The sequence below is a fragment of the Indicator indicator genome, chromosome 16, assembly GCF_027791375.1.
Source record: "Indicator indicator isolate 239-I01 chromosome 16, UM_Iind_1.1, whole genome shotgun sequence".
Classification (NCBI taxonomy): Eukaryota; Metazoa; Chordata; class Aves; order Piciformes; family Indicatoridae; genus Indicator; species Indicator indicator.
In genome coordinates, this window is record NC_072025.1 from 12,609,888 (window position 1) to 12,629,944 (window position 20,057).

Below are 20,057 nucleotides of genomic sequence, written 5' to 3' on the forward strand. Positions count from 1 at the left end.
AGGGAGAAATGACTCTGCAACCAATGCTGGCCAAGACCCAGACATCACCTCTCAGGGTCAAAACACCTTTTTGAATGGCTGGGTGACAGGTAGAGACATAAGCAAAGCTGCTCTCCTCCATCTAAGTCACACAACAGAGATGCAGCAAATATAAGTGCAATTGCAGAGAGTTAAATTCAAAGAAAATCAAGCATTTTATGTAGGGTTCTGACAACGCAAAAGAAGTACAATGATACAAGGACTGCATGTTGTGGACAGCCAGAGGAGGAAAAGCTACCAGCAACCCAGAAAAATCAGGATGCTTTCCTAAAACTTTAAGGGAAGTGCTACATACATACTACTTCTGTCAAAGTCTTACATCAGACAGCTGAAATATTTACAAATGTTTAGCTTCAAGTTACAGAATTTATTTTAGAAGATATGAAATATTCAGAAATTTTAAGGGATAAAAAGACTTATTTCAGTCCTCCTGAGCCTATCAAATTAGTCATCTGAAGGGAAAAACTAATAAAATTACCCACATCACTTAAAGACAGAAGCTTTACTCACTGGAAGCAGACTCAGAAGAGTGAAAATTTTCCATACCTCCTACAATAATCTTCGAGTAAATACAACTATATTACAAAACCACACCAAAGATATCTTTTATACCACAGTCCAATACTTTCAAAGCCATGATAAAAAGAATAATGAAGCCTGCAAATTGCAAACCAAGGAACACTTTATTGAGTGATGTTGTGCACTACATTAGCTTAGCATCTTATAGGTTACTTCATTCCATAGCCAGTGCAAAATCCAAGAAAAGGTTGTGGTGATCACACACCTTCAAAAAACTGACAGTTCATCTGTTAGATTTATAATAGGCTGCAATTAGTGACACTGCCTGGAAGCTGGCTCTATCATTTTTTGCTTAAATCCTCCTGTCAGTCAGGCATTTCAGAAACACTGCTTTCCTGCAGAGACGAGAAAACCTAAGTAGAAGCTTAGGAGATTAAATCAGTGCTCATGGAAACAGTTCAGAGGAGCTGGGTGCTGCAGGTACATCATACTTATCCACTCAGTCTTCCTCATCACGCTCACAGGGAGATGTCATAACATTAAACTTTGGGGGCATCAGCCTGTACCATCACTTCCCATGGAAATCCAGTCACCATTTCAGAGCAGAGACACTACACTGGCCTGCGAGCAATCATGTGGGGTGTGTTTAGGAAAATAGAGAGTGTTATGATTTCAAGGAACAATATAAAATGAGGCTTGCAAATGCTACTGTCAGGTAACCCAGGCTATCCCCTCCCAAAGCTGGCTTACTTTTGGCTATGTGAGACCAGAAAGAAAATAGTCCTCATCACCCTCCATCTTCCCAGAAGAAGGTCTCCAGTTAGGGCAGAAGGCAGGGGAAGCCACCAGAACAGGGCTGTTCAACTGAACCAGAAAATTTTCTTTTTTTTTTCTTTTCATGAAAGAATGAACCAGAATGTCAAGTTTCAAAGGAAGAAGGAGTAGAGAGGAAGAGTAAAGAAGAGAAATGCTACTATTTGAAAGCTGCTCTGGGCAGGATGAGCCTGCAGGCTCTTTTCCACCCTTACCTGCATTCCTGTATTATACTTTCATAAGAAAAGGCCACTCATCATTTGAAATGGGTTCTTGCAAAATAACTTAGCATTTGTTTCTCATTCATAGAATACAGACACACTGCAATTCCAGATGCATCAGAAAACGGAATAAACTTGTGGACTTTCATCCAGGATAATGGATTCAAAAGACCAACTACTCTCTAATCAAATGCAATCAATCCCTGAAGTGGTTAAAGAGTTCTCCCTAAAGACAAAAGCAAAGAGGAGCATAATGTAATAAGCACCTTACAGAATAATAAACTCATTCATCATACTGACCGAGCTGCCTACACGTGGTTAAAAAAAAACAAATATCTGCCTTTGCTCTCATCTACACACAAGTGTATCAGATGGCAAACATTCCTGATACAGCCACATAAGCCAGACAAAATCTCATACTAATTTCACTTCCTTTGGGAGAAAAACAGTCCTGACAGATCTAAATTTTTATTTGAAGATAACACAGAAGAACGTTCATAGTACAAGGTACTGCTATATCAACCAGAAATTACTCCAGACATTTAAAAACACACCAGGTACAGTCATCTGATAAAAGGGAATGCAAATAAGCTGGCATAGAGTAGAACATTCATAGGCTGTAACACACCCATCCTGCTGCCTTCCCGTGGAGAGAAACTGCCAAATGAATCAAGCAGGGAGAGGTCACAAGATGATGTGAATGTGTAGAAGGAGAAAAAAGTATTGGCAGGTCATGCTGCTTGGAATATATGAGCAGTGCTCTTATATACAGCTGCCATTTCTGTTAGGGGATGCTTCAAGTACTTAAAGTGCTCCTCCTCCCACGTCCCCATACCACAGCAGCACACTGGAGGGGAAAAGCCAGTGCGCTCCTGCCAATACACTTTCCCAAGCCACCATTTCATTAAGGTGAGGTGAATGTGTGTGTCAGCTGGCTGGGGTACAGAGGGAGTGGAGCAGGAGCAGCACACGAGTTTGCCAGCTCCACTCAGCGCATGTCCTGGCTGCCTTGGCCCTGGCTTGCCGGATTCACAGGAGCGAGAAGCAGAGATGAGAGCAAGCTCATTTCTAAGGGGAGGAGGACATCGATCGTGGTTGGCTTTTGGCAGAGCCACTGGCACAGCCCCAAGGAGGAAGGACAAGGCACTGGTAGGAACTGGCCAGGAAACTTCCTTGTATGAGACATCCACTAAAAGGGATGATGAGCCAATTCAGCCAGCCCTGTCACAAACTTCTCTACCTGAGAAAAGATGGAAACAACAGCTATGAAAGAGCTAATGAATATATGAGCAAACACATTCTGGGAACTGTGTAAAATTAAACCAGGAAAGAGCCTGCTATTCTGGGACAAGAGTGCCAGGTTAGGATTTATTCTTGAATTTCCCCTTTAAATTCACACCCCTTCTTACTCCAAAGTAACCTTACCTCCGAAAAGCCCCAAGGCTTGAGGCTATAGTATCTACTCATTAAGAAGTCACTACATTAAAACCTTCCCATTTTATTTTCACACTTCTGAATGTGGGCTTTCCAGATTGCAGTCTTTGTGAAATTTAATTTCCCCAACCCACCAGGCTGCTAATATTCAGTAAAGATATAACCCAGTCTAAAAGCAGAATTGAAGAATGAAAAAAGCTGCTAATCCTCTGGCCACAGCTGTCACAGGCTCAGCAGGTTCTTCCAGCTCATCAAGTTGACATGAATCAGAAGGGTCTGTGGCACTGGATATGAAGATGAGGAGACAGGGAGAAATATATAGAAAAATTCTCCCTCTATTTTAAATGTTCAACAACTCCCTTGTGGAATTAACTCACCTATGTTCCCGTGATTTGCACTATCCTTTGTTAGCTGCCATCCTTCCTGCCTCTACTGAGAGCTTCTAGACTTAGATGTAACATCTTTTCACCAGTATGTGACTGGTGATAAACTGATCATCTCATTTCTAGTCCTACAAAGCCATCACAGACAAACACACATTGTTAATCAAGACAGTGCTAGTAAAGAGAAAAAGAGAGTCCCTTACTGATGCCACCTAACAGAGTAAAGCAGGAGCAGCACAAAGACATGCCCACATCAGTGCAGCAACTTGGGGATGAAAGAAAGAACAGCCTTTGGACAAAACAGTGAACCTACACTGCAGGAGGATTAATTACCATTGTTTTACAAATCAGGACCAGCAGATGTAATCAAATCTTTCTTTCCACCCTTCCTGCTAAGTCTCTGTAGAAGATCCTTTAAAAATAAAAGAAAACTGAAAGTAGCAATGACATTTTTTCTAGTCTTGCTTTATCTGCTGCACCTGAAAGGTATATGGTGCTTTACCTGGGACAGGCTGAGGGTATGGATTAATTCTATTTGGAGCATTATAACCATATGATAAGGAGCATATTTGGTTTCTCCATTTTGCCGTTCCTCCTGCTCTGCTCCATCATTTGCACATGGCAGGGCAGAGCACATGGCAGGCAACAGTTGGCAGGGCATCTCCTACCAGGCTTTTGCTCTGGTTAGCCATCATTTTATCCTTACAGTGCTAGTAAGGCCAGTGAGCCACTCCTTTTCAAGAGTTTCTGTCCTACACAGTTAACCAGGACAGCAGCTACTTCACCCATCAATGGACTCTAGAAGCTTCCATAGCTACATGATGTATTCCTGTGGGAGGCAAGAGCAGAACCTCAGTGATTCACATGCACGCTGCAAAGAGAAAGATGCCAGGACATAGGACACCTTGCAAGTCACAGAGGACTTGCTGCAGTCCAAAAAAAGGTTTACTTCCCAAAACGAGCTCCCTCTGCAGAAAGGAAAATCCCTTTTTATGGGTGAAGTATCTCATATGCTGCAGCTGCTTTTACAGGGGGAAAAGCCATTTTTATAGTTGCACACAGGTGGAGTTTTTGATTGTTTTTTTTTGGGGGTGGGGCTGGGTTTTGGGGTTTTTTGTTTGTTTGTTTGGCTGGTTAGGTGTTTGTGGTTTGTTTTTTTTTTCTTAATCCCCAGGATAATTCAGTGGATGACGAGGTTAATTTTTAACCCCAAAAACCAACAAATCAAACAAAACCCATACAGTTCTTGTCATCCTTCATGAAAAGAAATGTAAAAATTGTCCCTCCTCTCCAATAAAAAGACTAATAACTGTTTTGCCTCTGGTAAAACATTTCTGTTGTGAGGCCCTCACTGAGAACCTGTCTAAATGCAACAAAAGTGGGTTCATGATTATGTGAATTCTATTAAGTACATCTCCTGCTACACCTACTGCATCGCGCTCTTTTTCTTCCCAAGGTAATTAACATCTCTGCAGAGTTGGCTTCCCACCTCCTCCACCCAGTCTCAATCTCTAAAATCTCCTATTTTTGCTTTGACATCTGACTAGATTTTTTTTTTTTCCTTTTAGGTACAGCACACACATCCACCCACCCACATGATTCAAAGCACCAGCAGCTGTTTCACCAAGAAAATCTACAGCAAGGATTTTCGAACCCTCTATGCTGGAACAAATTGTTAACCAGGAATTTCATGCAACATTTTACAAAATAAATAACCCAAGATTTCTAACTTAACAGAGACAGGGAGAAGAATACAGTGGAGTGTCTTTATATTTTCTTCCTAGTGACTAACGTTGAAGTGAGGGAGAAGGTTGTGTTATATACAATTAAGTACGATTTTTTTAAAATCCCCTGGGTATATCACATTCTGGCTTTGGAGGATTTAATAAAACCAAATGGTCTTTGTGCAGAGTATAACAACATGCCTGTATGAATCATATAAGCACTGATCATCATTCAAGCTGCGTGACAACAGCATCACTTAAGCCTGAAGGTCCCTTCACAGAGGTCTGGAATGGTAGGGCCACACGGCATCACTAAAGACTCCTCTACTCTTCAACAACCTACAAATCCCATGGAGCACTCAGCAGATGGATAGCTTACCACTTCCTCTCTAAAATCCGGAAAAACTGTCCCTTGGCATGAGGAATGGCCAAGAAGGGTAAGTACATTTTTAGGAGGTGCCAGGATTTATTTGGCATCTTCCAAAGCACCTCAAAGTGGTCACTGTTAGATGACAATCAAGGACAATCAGATCTAGCATCACTTAGGAGCAATACACTAACATAACTGAAGATACAAGGCATCCATGAGATAATAATAAAATATTAGCCCTTCTGTATCCTCAGAAATGTCTCATCCCTTATTGTGCTGTTAGAAAATAAAGCCAGGTGGCAGTTAGCTGGGGTTCCACTCCACTCCTGAGGCAGAATTAGCTTTGGGCTTGTATTTAATGTTTGACACTCATTTATACTATTCCTCATTTTCCATCTAACAACCACTGTGCCACTAGATGCAACTTCACAATCCATAGTCAAGAAAGAAGCAATGTTTGGTTTTGGGCTTTTTTTGTAAAACTAGGAAAATACTGCCTTGAATTATGTTTGATGCTTAAATTTGAAGCATACACAATGCAATGTAGTTTATTTATAAACTCCATCTGGCATGTCTTGATTATCATGTCGAATACATTAACTCTCTGAATAGGGATTTCTAGGTATTAGATCTCTCTGGCAGTACAGCAGGGGAGAAAAAGGGAATAATTTATACAGCTGTTTCAGTGTACAAGCAATCACAGAGTCACAGAATTAACCAGGTTTGAAAAGACCTTTGAGATCATCAAGTCCAACCTGTCACCCAACACCATATAATCAACTAAACCATGGCACTAAGTTCCTCATCCAGTCTTATTTTAAGCACTTCCAGGGACGGTGACTCCACCACCTCCCTCCTGAGAGTTTCATAAAGGTTAGAGGAATTATTCTTTATTACTTCAGTATCAGAATTAAAAAGAAAGCAGAAACAAATCCCAACAGGAAACAAAGAGCCTACCAGTGCTGCACTTACTGTAATTCTTGATGGAAGTCTCTAACACCCTGGGAGGAGGCTGTGGGAAGCTTGAGGGGCTGGAGTACGTGCTCAGTTCACCTCTGGGCACAAGATTCCTCAGCCCTCTTCTAAAAAGGCAACATGATGCAAAGCCTGCCAGCAAGCCAAGCACCACTGTGCTCCCTGGACTGTGTTGAACAGGTATGAAAATTTTGGCCATCTATAAATTTGCCTATTAAAGTCTCATCTCATGGGTTTTGTTTAGATCAGCTAATGAAACCAAAAAGAAGATGGAAAGCACCTGTAGACTCTCTTGTGCCTGTGTTGATGATGATACCAAAACCATTTTTTTCCTCAGTTTTCACCTAATGACAGATATGGATTATTTTCACTCTGAATTTGCTCAAGATTCTTAAAAAGTTCTGCTGAGTTGAAGGACCTTGACCTAAACCAGGCATCCTTTGCTTTATTCCAGATTTCTTTACAATAACATCACATGGTTTAACTAAGCCCTCTGACATGTTCAGATGCCACATTCCTACTCAAGTCTGGTGATCAGACACAACTCTGTGTGAGGCAGTTATGTACTGAAACACTTTCTTTTATACAGCTTTTCTGAGAAATTTTATAGAGAGGTTTTGAAAAGGAAAAATCTACCAGACCAAAGTTTCCTTTCTTGCTGGTGTGTGCTGAAGCGAGAAATCCTCTGGCATGGATTTTTATAATCTTTTTTTTTTTTTATTCCCCCCTCATCTTTTAGAAGAGTAACAAATTGCATTTCTGAAAAGGTCCCTGCCACCTCCTGGATTCAGTCTTGTGTGTGGTCTTCCCAGAGCCAGTGACACAAGGCTGCACTCTACGTACAAGCAGAAAAATGAGCCAGATAAGATCAAACAGTGGCAGATGTGCTTCTGTTCTTCTGTCAAGGATACAGCTGTTGCCAGCACTTTGTTATCTTTCCTCCAAAGCTTACTAATCAGCTTCTGAAGGATTTACTTCCAGAAATAATCCAGACAATGAACAGAGGATTTTTCACATTTCCAAGTGAATAAGTTGGAGAAAGATTAAAATAGAAACATGTAAGAGACATAAGTTCCACAGCTCTAGACTTTTTTTAAAGAAAACAAACCCTAAACAACAAAACACATCCTCCACAAAGGATCATGACTTCTGGTTGAGGCACTCTCAAAAGACCCACCAAATTTCCTGGCACTCACTTTGCTCCATTTCTGTTTTCTTTTACTGGAAGCCCCAGGTCATGTTTGTGCAAACATTTAATTTTTTCCCTTCCATTTTCAACCCATCTCCACTAGTATTAGCAATTCTGAAATTACCAGTGCACTTCAGTCCTAATAGTACTTTTTTTAAGTCCTCTGAACATTCAAGAACCTGTCCACACAAGTGCACCCAATGTTATTTGGTCTACCTATCTAAACAAGTCTTGGCAGGTGTTGAAGATTCCCCATACAACTCCAGGCAATGTACCATCCTCCCAATTAGTAAATCCTGCACCTCGCCTCGGCCTGAATTTCTGAATACTTGGTATCACCTTAAGCAGATGAAGGGTGATGCAAGTAGGCAGACTCATCCTTGGCTGACAGTTTTGTTTCTCCTTTGGACTGTATTTCTTCATCACCAAATTGCAAAGAAAAATATTCTCAAGTTACTTTAATGTCTAGAGAAGAATACTCCAGTAACTTTAGTCAAGCAGAGTACACCACAAACATAGAAAATACAAATATCTTAAGACCACTGGGTATTGTTACTTCCTTTAATTTCACTCACTCTTATTTCAAAGATGTCTTTAAGAATGTGAAGTCCTGGTCTATGTAGCAGAAAGATCCAGTGCACACCTCAGTATGATCACCCACACAGATACTGATCTTCATTTTAAAGGGTGCATTTTATTTCCCACTTGCATCATTTCTGCTTTAACTTCCATTAACTCCAACATTCACATTTCTCTTTGATACTCCACAGGCTGAATGATTTATGTCTCCACAGCACCCCTTTGGAGCGTAACACTTTGGGCACACCCCAAACCTTCAAGGTGCCTAACCCACCACTGCATGCAGACACTCTCCTGCTGCTACACCTGCAATGCTGCTGCTGACCCAGCACCCACATTCCAGCCTTCACCTGAGCAGCAATCTCTGCCTAGGAAGCACCAGCATCACCTGCTGAAGACAAGTTTCCTTTAAATTGAGAGTTCCTTCTGAGTCATTCAAAGTGGTACTAAAAAATCTGGAAGGTGCATCAGCACAACTCAACCATCTTTAAATAAAATCAGGAAATCACTATTAAAAATACTATTTACTGCAAGTTCTTTCACTGTCAGAGAGGCTTGTTCCAGCTTAGCTTAGGCTGGTGTGCTATGACTCAGGGCAGGACAGATGTTCTCCTGCCTTAATCTGCTCATACAAAATGAAGAACTTCCCTATGAAGAGCCACTCCTTCTCAGAGAGCAGCATGATCCAGCTTCATTATTTACAGCAACAAGCAGCCCAACAAGGACTGCAAAAAGCAACTAGAGACCCTTCAGGCATCTTTTACACAGCCCTTCATTTAAGAACATGTCTCTGGCAGACAAGCATTGTTCTCCTGCACAGGCTGGGAAATCGGAACCAGGAAAAGTCCACATTGCACCTTCCTTATAAAGCAAACTCATCTGATGGGAGTGACTAAATGGCACCACATTATTTTAAAAGCTCAAGTATGGATTCAGAGTATAGAAGTGCTGATATTATTATAGTTATCCTGTCTCACCAGTAACGTCCTTCTCTATTACATGATGTATATAAAAAGATCATAAAATTACAAGTAATGCTTTTAGTTAATAGTCATCTCACTAGGATAAATGAGGTGTTTACTGTAACATATACACAAACTATGCACACCAAAAAGCATTAAAATTATATTTGATACCATGTTTTTGTATTTCAAAAGGTGTTCTTCCTTTTATGTGGAGGGTGAATTGGCTCCATTTGTGGCAATTACTCTTTTATGGTTCCAGTACCATCATTTGTGGGAATTACTCTTTTATGGTTCCAGTACCATCACCAGTGCTAGTAATCATGTTGAAATCAGCTCCAATAGCTGATGAAATACTTAACATACTATGGTAAAGAGAAGATGAAGGCCATCAAACATGCTCAAATTTCTTTATTGCAGTAATCAGACAGATCAGTAATGGAAATATTTTCTTATGACATGCAGGTTCTTTTGTGGGCATGTATGGATGTAGAAACACTGGATCAGTCAACTTGGACCTCCAGAGGTCAAAACCTGGTCACCTTTCAGCTAGATCACCCTAATGCAGCACCACCACTCAGCTGGGCTGTCTCTTTTGGGCTCTTCAAACAGTTCCAAGTGTCACACATTACCTCTTTGATGAAAGGTCCTTTTCACATTGAGTCTCAGTTTCAGAAGTAAAGTAACATTGAGCTCATGCTTCTCCCACATTCCTGTTTTATGGTTGGCACTTTCTTTCAGGGGACAACCAGAAATGAAGAGATTTCTCACCTGGCCTGGGAGAAACAACATGAAGGGCAAAAAGAACATGGCAGGAAAAGCTTGAGGCAGAAAAAAAAAAAAAAAGGAGAGAAATCTCTATCTTGGTTACCCAGTGGTGGGAAAAAAAAGCTTTGAGAAGCTGGAATAAAAATATTTTCTGCTAATTTAATCACATTTTACTAGGAGAGGTTGTCTGGAAATCATAGTGCTGCCAGTGCTGCAGTCAGCAAAATGTCCTTCAGGGCACAGAGTGGGGCATCTGGGCATTTCAGCAGGCACAGGACAGCTGGCTCAGACCCCAGCAGCACCTCACTCCTGCAGGATGCACACAGCACTCCTGACAAGCAATGGCCATAAATAAAACCAGGGCAGGCAAAACTGGAAATAAAAGAATCTCAGGCTCTTTGACAAAACACACATATATGCTCATCCACACCCTTGAGAATCATTGCATTTAATTCAAGATTTCCTACACAGATTAAAAGAAGACACAACAAACCATTTTGTAAGGTCACTTTTGATGTACTTTTACATCCCTTTATCTTAGGCTGCAAAAAATCCTCTGATCATTTCACTACAAAATTATTAAACCCTAAAAGTTAGGTAGTTAAAAAACCATAAGTATTTCTTAAAACTTAGGTATTAAAAGAAAAAAAAATATAAAACACAGTACATCATTCTGCCTAATTTACTGAGCACAGAGTCAGACAAGCCACACTAATACTTGAAATGCCAAGAGGGAAGGCAAGGCTGTCATCATTTCTGCTACATGTTATTGCCAATTAGATCTCTTAGGTCTTAGAGACACATTTAAAAGCCATCTTACCAATGCAGACCCCTGGCAAGGTAAGCTGACAGAAGCTTTTTTTAATTCAGTGCCCAAAATTTTGTAATATCTAAACTACTTGATAGGTTTTTCCTGAGAAACAGTTGCTGTCAGTTCAATGGTTGGATTTGCATCACTGATATTAAAAAACAAACAAACAAAAAACAAACAAAAAAAAACCCCAACCCACAAAACCTAAAGAACTATTCAGATGAAGGAATTTCATCCATGCTACCATACCCTGCAATTTCCCCCTCCCTGAAAGGAAAGTTTCTTGAATCTAAGAGCCACCTTTTGGCAAAATAATCTAGGATATTTTTAACAACCATGTCTTAAAATAATTGCATTTCCATGAGCAAAGAAAAGGATTTGTTTTGATTCTCTGAACACAGCACTGGAAGAACGCTGAATTTCCTCTCTGTGTGCTGAGGCTGCCTGCCTCCAGTCAGGAAAACAAAAAAAAGCGTGGTCATAAAGAGGTGGGCAGCTATTAAGTTAGGTAGCAATTAGAACTGGTACAGGAACTGAGAAAGCCAGAAATACATCAAATATTACAGGGTTTACATATTGCCTTTTCCTACTTTCCTAAATACCTGCTACCACATGCTGCTGGGGCTGTGTCCCTGCCAGCTTCATTCTGCTCTAGAAATCACACAGTCTGTTCTTCCAGTGACACTCCCTGATAGAACACATTATAAGGGCACATACATGCCACTTAAAGAGCTTCATCATACCATAGAATGTGCTGCATTCACTTTGTGGAACATTATGTGAATACTGATGGGCAAAATTTGGCCCATATTCTTATTCTTACTAATTGCAATTTACTTCAGAAATAGATCCACTGATTTTGCTTTCCCAGCACAGCAATTTTTCTGGTTCTCTCTTCAATACCCTCACATACTTTTGCCCAACTTAGTTGCTGATCTTCAATATTCAAGGTAATCGTTAGCTAACAAACTCTTCTAAATTATCTAGCAACTGAGAATGTATCAACCATTTTTTCTCCCTCTGAAACACAAATTCTTTGTTTCTGTCACCAAAATTACTCCTGCAATCTATTTTTTTAACCTTGATGTTAACTTTTTTCTAGTCATCCGTTTAAGAATCTCTCAGAGACAACTTAGGACTGGCAGCTGAGATGACACTTGCTGTGTCACTTTGCTGCTGCCATCTCAGAAGGTCTCGTTATACAATGTAATGCTGGCTATTAATTTTTAAGATGGCTTTATGTTCCTTTTCTCTCAAAGGATAAAAATTAGGCTGTTGGTATCACAAGTTCTGTAGAAATATAACAGCTGACCATCTGAAAATGAGGACAATTCTCAAACTGTATACAGAAACAAGTTTCTCATCCTTTCCCCCTTGTCTATGTTGTTTGGATAATGCCTATTTCCAATCTATAGAAAATAAACAAATACCATGGCACTACCATGCATTATTCCAGAGGATATCAGTCTGAATCATTTTTATGTTTTCAGACTTGCTTTTCACCTCTGAAAGGCAGAATAATGTAGGTCACTGTTAATGAGGAACCCTGTGTATGGCTTTCCCCACACACTACACAGCCATCAGCAGGCACCTGTGAGTTATGTCCCACCAGCACCATCACTGTATTTTGTCATTTTTCACAGGGTTGACTTTGGCCCACAATGCTGGGTGCTTTCCTGTGGTGAAGTCTCTTGGTTACTTCATTAACTGTGAATCAGTGTGTGCCCTTGCATTTTACTCTATCCTTTCCTCCAGCATTCATTGTGGTACAGTTTCAACAGGCTTTGGCTAGAGCTAGAAACATCTTAAAACATCATGATGCAATTAATTTCTTGTCAACACACAAGTCACTTAAAACTGAAAGATATATTAACCTACTCCTTTGTTTGGTAATGGAATCTGGGTTAAGATCATCCAGTGCATACTTGTATGGAATCTGTAAATTTTTTTGCTATAAATTGTAAGCTACTGTCTACAGCACTTGCCTTTCTGTGAAAGACAGAGGAATTTTAATACCTGCTCTCTTCTAGCCTTACAAGCACGAGGAATTAAAGTTGCATGAGCTGTTTTGAATCTAGTGTGTCCACTTCTCAGTGCTTGACTCCCAGGATCATTCAATGGATTTTTCTGTTGCTGGATGGAGAGGATCTGGAAGAAATCTGGCACACACTCTTGCCTCACTTCCCTCCACCATGCAGGACTGCTGGTTATCAGCACAAGTCTCTTGCATATCCCTCTGCAAGGGAAGCTCCCTTGAATTTCCTCTGCTTTCTACCTATCCTCTACTCCTTTTCTGTCCCATTTTCCAGTTTGCTGCAATGTCTGTCTTCATTGTCCCCACATGTGCCAGTCAAAACATTCTGTCCTTCTGCACCATTTGGCAAGCAGGTAAGGACCAGAGGGCAACATTGTACTTTGCCAGGCAACTCCCCTGCCCTTTGACAAAAGACTAGGGGACTAGAACATCTCTCTTACGAAGCAAGGCTGAGGAACTTGGGGCTTTTTAATCTGGAGAAAAGAAGGTTGAGGAGGGCATCTTATCAATGCTTACATATACTTGAAGGGTGGCTATCAGAAAGATGGGGCCAGTCTTTTTCCAGTGGTGTCAGTGACAGGACAAGAGGTAATGGGCACAAACTTGAACATAGGAAGTTCCATCTAAACACAAGGAGGAACTTCGTTACTTTGAGGGTGATGGAACACTGGAATGGGCTGTCCAGAGAGGTGGTAAAGTCTCTGTCTCTGGATTCATTTAAAGCCCACCTGAATGCTATCCTGTGCAACCTGCTCTAGGGCAACCTGCTCTGGGGGATGGGGGAGCTTGTCTAGATGATCTCCAGAGATCCCTTCCAACCCCTATGATTCTGTGATTCTGCCAGCTGTGCTCACAAAATGAGTTCCAAATATTTGTGCCTTTAAATCTTCGGCTCAGCAGTTCTCTTAAGCCCTCCCTTCAGTCTAGTCCTAAATTTTTCTGCTCCATTCTGCCCTGCAGCACCCCTCCTCACCCTCTTGAGCCCTGGGGGTTTGGGAATGAGGAACAGGGATGTGCCAGGAAGGAAAAGGGGACAGGCTAAGCCTTCTGGAAGAAGAGAGAATGGAGCTGAAGGATAGGAGACTGTGCAGGGTCTCAGTGTTTAGGGACAGCAGCAACCTGTGGAAGCCACTCCTGCAAGAATCAGCCTATTGGGTTGGTGGTGCATCAGGAGAAAACCACACAAGGCTGACATTACACAGCCCACCCCATGTCCTGCATGACAGCAGCACCAAGGAGTTTCAACAGCCCTATGCTGCTCCACATACCTGCAATTCAACATCCTGCCCAGAGCAAGAGGTCGAGGGCTAACTGTAAAATAAAGCTATGCAACCAGGAAATGAGCAATGTTTAAGTGAAGTGCCCTCCTGTATTCTTGATCACTTCAAAACATTTTTGTTATAACTATGTAGTGTCAACACAAGGTAAAAAGGTAGACTTCACCTCAACATGAGCAGAAACTTCTTTACAGTGAAGGTTACAGAGCACTGGAACAGGCTCCCCAGGAGGGTTGTGGAGTCTCCTTCTCTGGATGCATTCCTGTGTGGACTACCCTAAGTGATCCTGCTCTGGCAGGGGGGTTGGACCTGATGATCTCTTGAGGTCCCTTCCAACCTCTGATATACTGTGAAAAAAACCTCAATTACCCACAAACAGCTGCACACAAATTGGATTTAAGTGAGATATCTCTGCAAGCCAACATGCACCTTATTATCTGTACAAAATAAACTGTTAGAACAGCCTCTTTGCAGTTCAGACAAGGATGGAGAATTGTATGAGATACATGTCCTTCATCACCACCTTCCTTCTAAGGCCAAGTCCCTTAATTCAACTGAGCTTCAACTTTTTTGTCTTTAAAGCAGAGGTATCTTCTGCCCGTAGTGATTCATGATGCTAATCCATCTGGTATTTCCCAACACATGGAAGACTTCATTCTAATAATTGAGATATACATAAAGCAGGACACCAATGCTCTCTATATACTTCATCACAGTTTCATTTTTAGCAAGAAAAGTAGGTCAAAACATAAATAATACTTGTTTGAGGGAGGAAAAGCAACTTGTAATTTCTTTGGGTATAAACACCCTTCTTTTTCCAAATCTGCACTCAAAGCAGACAGGTAGGGTAACTGGGGACTCTCCAGAGACAAGCATGAAGGCAGCATCTCTTCTTGACCTGTTCCTTAATCAGCAAAGGTTCAATACAAAAGGAATAATTCATGTGGCCAGCAATTGATTGTAGCTTGGGAAGCCCCAGGGGAGAATTTTAATCATGACAAGCCCACGTTCTTCTGGGACATTCTACAACAGGGGGTGGTTCCTTCTGAATGTCTTTTGGGCAAATTGCAAAATAAAGCTTGGATGTCCATCTTGTTCTTAGCGCACACATTGCACTTCTGGGCTGGACCTCTGGCTGTGGACATATGCTGCCCCTGAAGCTTCCCACTGCCACGTACAGTAATTGCTTTCTTTTCATTAATTGGTCTTCATGCATGCATGCACACCCACAAATCAAGCCAGCCACTGCTGGAAGTACAGCAGTTTTGGTTGGGCAGACATGCTTGCCTGTGTTTGTAAAGACTACAACCCACTACCACCAGTACCAATCTTCATGACAGTAGAAGCATGAGCATTTGTGGGGTGCAAGCAAATTAGGGGCTGGGGGCTCAGCTTTTCCCAGCAAACTGCAGGGGTTGCTTTGCTGACTGCAAAGCAAGGCAGCTGGGTTAGCTGGCATTTCTGGAAATGAACTCACTGGCACAAACAGCATAAAGATGGTGACACATTAATGCTGAACCAGTGTCAGTGAAACATTGCCATCAATTTCAGCAGGCGGTATGGCTGATTTATAAGCCAATATATAACCAAATATAGCACAGGAGATGTTTGGAAAAACAAGCATGTGAAATAGGCATGACAAATAGAAAAGCTTTATTAAGGAATGATTTCTGCAACCTCTCTCCCAGGACAGTGATATATTAGCATTCTCATCTAAACAGGAACAGGGATAAAGAGGCAGTAAACTTGTCTTGTTACCCTGTGGTTTGCATTTTGGCACAAATAACTGATGATTTTTGTACATGAGTGAAACTGTTTAACTTATACCTCTGGCTGGGCTCTGCTAGGGGAAAGCAGTCACCTTACAAGTAACTTTGGAGGGACTAATCAGAGGATGAATCTAGTATATAATAAAAACAGTCGTCTGAGCAACTCATTAGATTCAGCTGATCAGGATTCTTACAGGAAATACCTCAGCACACTATCTGGAAATGTGAAACAAAATAAGAAAAAACAGTGAAGAAAGTCTTCATGCCCAGTTTGTTACCTAAGGCTGTCAAACTTCAGTGCAAATACTGAAGAAAATTAAGTGCCAACCTGTAAATGGCTCAACCAGGCAGAAGTGAATATGCAGTTGGCATTTACATTAGAAGCTCTACTCTGTCTCCTCACTCCCTTTAAAGAGATTTTTTTTCCCCCCCCCCACCAAAAAGGCCTCAGCCTTATCTGCCTAATATGGTTGGTGGGTTTAGATTCTGTGCTACAGACTCAGTTGGGACATTTAAAGCTCTTGGCTCATTAAGATTATAGAGTCAACCTAGTCAGAGATAAAATCATTTAAAAGCCTGGCAAAATCACTTTGAAGGTGTCTTGTGTTTTTCCAGTTATCAGTACAAGGGTCCAAAATGGATCATATAAAAAAGTGGGTACTTATGAACTTCAGGGCTTAATGCAGCCCATCTATGTCTGTCTTCAGCCAGGGCTGACAGTCATGATCCTCTCCACACAGTAAACATGCTGGGGTACCTTCAGCCTCCTACCTTGGCTCCATCCACACTGATAATCCGATAGCTGTTTCTCGTGCTGTCATAGAAGTAGGAAACAGTTACAGCCTGCTTGCTTGCAGGAACCCAGTTCTTCTTCGTGCTGGGGTCAATTTGGAAGACATGGGCTCTGGTGGTGAAGATGGGCTGTTCTCTGGAATAGGGAGGGACAGGAGAAATGCATGCATGAGTCTGCGGAAGATGAAATGTCGCAGAAGCCCAGCCTTGACCAGGCACGTTGAAAGCACAAGACAGAGAATGCCTGGCAATACCCCAAATGAAAAGGCTGCTCCAGCTTTGGGTACCTCTCCTTGGCATTGCTATGTGACATACAGCACCCTAAAGTTACTGCCATAGCCCAGGAAGCAAATGGTTTTTTTTTTTTTTCTCCCCATATTATACTAACTCAGTGTCCAAATTTTCCTTGAGATATTTAATTCCAGGAAAGGATTCCATGCAGGCTTTCTTTTCTTATCCACATATTTTGCAGAAAGCAAGAACAAGCAATGCGCAGCTGGATTTCTTCCAGCTGTGCATTCCTGTGAGTTGCTACCTACAACCAGTGCTCCTCTGTGGATGCACCAAGGACTCCAACAACCTACAAGCACAGTATAATTACTGAATTATTAATCTCTATCATTAGAATCCCACTGCTCTGCAGATGTGCATGAAAATTTCATCAGGTGCAAAACCAGTCAATCATCCTGGAGAGAATGGGAAAACAAACACCACCAAAACCCTGTGTTGATACATATTGCCTTTCAGTTCAACTCTCAGTGGATCACATAAGGCCCCTAACACCTCCTTCCTAAACACTGGACATCCTTGGATGGTTTTTCTCACCAAGAAAATTGTGTACGCACTGGAAGGGTTTTATTTTACCTTCAACAGGCGACAATGCAAATCACACAGAAAAACAGAGAAGATGTAGGACCAAAAGAAAAAAAAAAGACACACAAAATCATTGAGGAAAAAGATCAGAATCAAGACTTACTTAAATGTCATAAAACTGAATTCACTTCCAACTGAACCTTTAATCCAAGTTTAGAAGTAGAAGTGAACTGCAAATGAAGCTCTACTGTGCTTTTATACAATTTTTTATGCTTTTAGTTCTTAAAGGCTACAATATATAACAGTCTATATTAAGTGTACCACTCAATATATTCTAATCACATATAAAACATTCTGTCATGAATAGTTACACTTGACAGAATTATGATAGGATTCAAATCCAATTGTACTACAATAGAGTTACTGCCCAAAATTGTTTACCACATGGAAACTGAAAAGGCTGCCAGGCTGAATTTTGTACAAAGCAAATGAGAAGAGAAAGGTGAATGGACAGAGAGATCTCTTGCTCTCATGTGCTATTCTTTCCTATTCATATACACAATTCTCTTCTATTATTCTCAGTCTCAATTTTGAAGCTATGTTTTTATTAAGATTTCCATAATCTTCAGCTCCTCATATATCCACCTGGGCATTTTTAGAACAGAACAGCTTTAGGTACTGTACACAGTTTTTATCATCACAGTTAAATTAAAATTGAGGGGAGTAAACGTATGACTATCAAACAGATGAGGTGATTTAAGTATGGAATTAGCTCAGGAAAATGGAGTGAGCTTGCAAAGCTGAGCAAGGCCTGAGGAGGGAGAAAATGGACAATAGCTTTCTACTTGCAAGACATATGCAAAATTTTACATTTTTCCAGGGGCTGACATGCAGATTTCTGGATGGACATCTGTGCTGAACCCTGTAAGATACTTACATGACATTAGTTGAAATTATAATGAGACTGTCACCTTACAGCTGTGAAAGAGTAGAATTTGCTTCAGCTCTCCCTTATCAGTAACTCACTGAACTTGGTTCTTACTTCATAAGCTAAAATCAATATTGTCCTCGGTTGGGAGGAAAGAAGGAGCAAGTCTCCATAACATTTACAAAATACTTTCATCATCCATTACACAACATCAGCAATCTAATGCCCACAAAGATCATGGAGTTTGTTTGCAACGAGGAATGCAGGGGAAGGAAGTTTCCCTGAAGCTCTTTACTCCTTTAGTCTACTCTTACTTTTCCTGAATAGTGTCAAATCTGTTTCACCTTTTACTCAGCACTAGATTTTTAGTGGATTCTACTAAAAATTGTTTTTATTAATGATAATACAACCTATATACTGCAGTCTGAACTTTCAGGCTTCCTCCATGCAAAACAATTCCACTAACCACCTGTTAAATCTATGCCTGGGTCCTCTGCAGCAGGAGCAGTAAGCATATAAAGTAAATCTGGAGATAATAAAAGTAGAATGAAGGGGAAAACTGTCTATGTCCATCTTTTCAGGAGTCTTGCAATAGTCACTGTTGTCAAAAAGAGCTGTTTGCATGCTTCCAAGTGGATAAAATAATGGATACTGAAGCTCAGGGCTTGAGACAGCCATTTATCCATTCACATGGGGCTTTTATTCAAAAGTGAAGGCAAAAATCTACATTTCTATGTTTCTAATCCTTATAATTAGGCAGCCCTGACACTCACAGGGATAGTGTGTTAGTTGATAAATCATTTATAAAAATAGGAAATGCGATGTGTAAAGTTAAGCACTTAAACTCATTCAAGATAAGTGAGCTACTGACCTCTCGGTGAGATCAGTTATTACCCCAGGGAAACCAAATCCATCAGCAGGCCCCATGAGCTGGCACCACTGGCACTGGAAGCTGCTTCCACCCCATCTTCCCAATGGCAAACCCAACATTACTGGCAGACTCCAATGGTGGAAACGTTCCCTGTCTTTGCATCCCAGACTCCTTTTCACCAGTGAAGCCTACACAAGCAACTGTAAAACTGTGTTTTCAAATAAAACACTGAATTTGATACTTCTAAAACACTTACCACAGCCTTACAGAGCTCCAGATTGAGAAGGATTATTCTGTGCTACTCACTTGCAACTTCTGACATTCAAGAAAGCACTTTACTGATAGAGCAATGACTATTTCCCAGAGTTTCTTTCCTTTTCATTTTATCAGAGATTTATCAAGTGCTATACTTAAAACCACAGCAATGCTGACTTGAAATTCCTACAGCATATCCTGTGCCCTTTGAGCCCCTGGAAGCTGGCCCTTATGTCAGCCTGCCAGTTTGCCTGGGAAGGCAGGGAGCAGTAGTGCTGTCAGCCAGGCTGCAGACTCGTAGATCTGAAGACAAAGAGAATTTATGAGTGCTTAAAAGCTCATGAATTCTAACCAAAGTTAAAAAGAGGTTTTAATCAATTGTTAACAAAAGAAAATCTGTTTAAAAATCAATTTGACAGTAATATCCACTGTTTAGAATAAAGCTGCTTGAAAAGTAGCAAATGGAGACCTAAATTATAGCTAATAGTTCTTAGTTCTCTGTTTAATAATGTAGATTAAGACAGAAAATG

General features: G+C 40.9%; 1 protein-coding gene across 1 annotated transcript in view; it reads right to left on the bottom strand.

Annotated features, from left to right (window-relative positions):
- HOMER2 (homer scaffold protein 2) overlaps positions 1-19,328 on the bottom strand; it is a 38,037-nt gene extending 18,709 nt beyond the window's left edge. The window contains exons 1-2 of the mRNA XM_054387716.1: positions 19,273-19,328; positions 16,640-16,796 (exon numbers count right to left, since the gene is read on the bottom strand). Coding sequence (XP_054243691.1) covers positions 16,640-16,796; positions 19,273-19,328 — 213 coding nt within the window. The remainder of the gene's footprint in view (positions 1-16,639; positions 16,797-19,272) is intronic.
- Between the last annotated feature and the right edge of the window lie 729 nt (positions 19,329-20,057).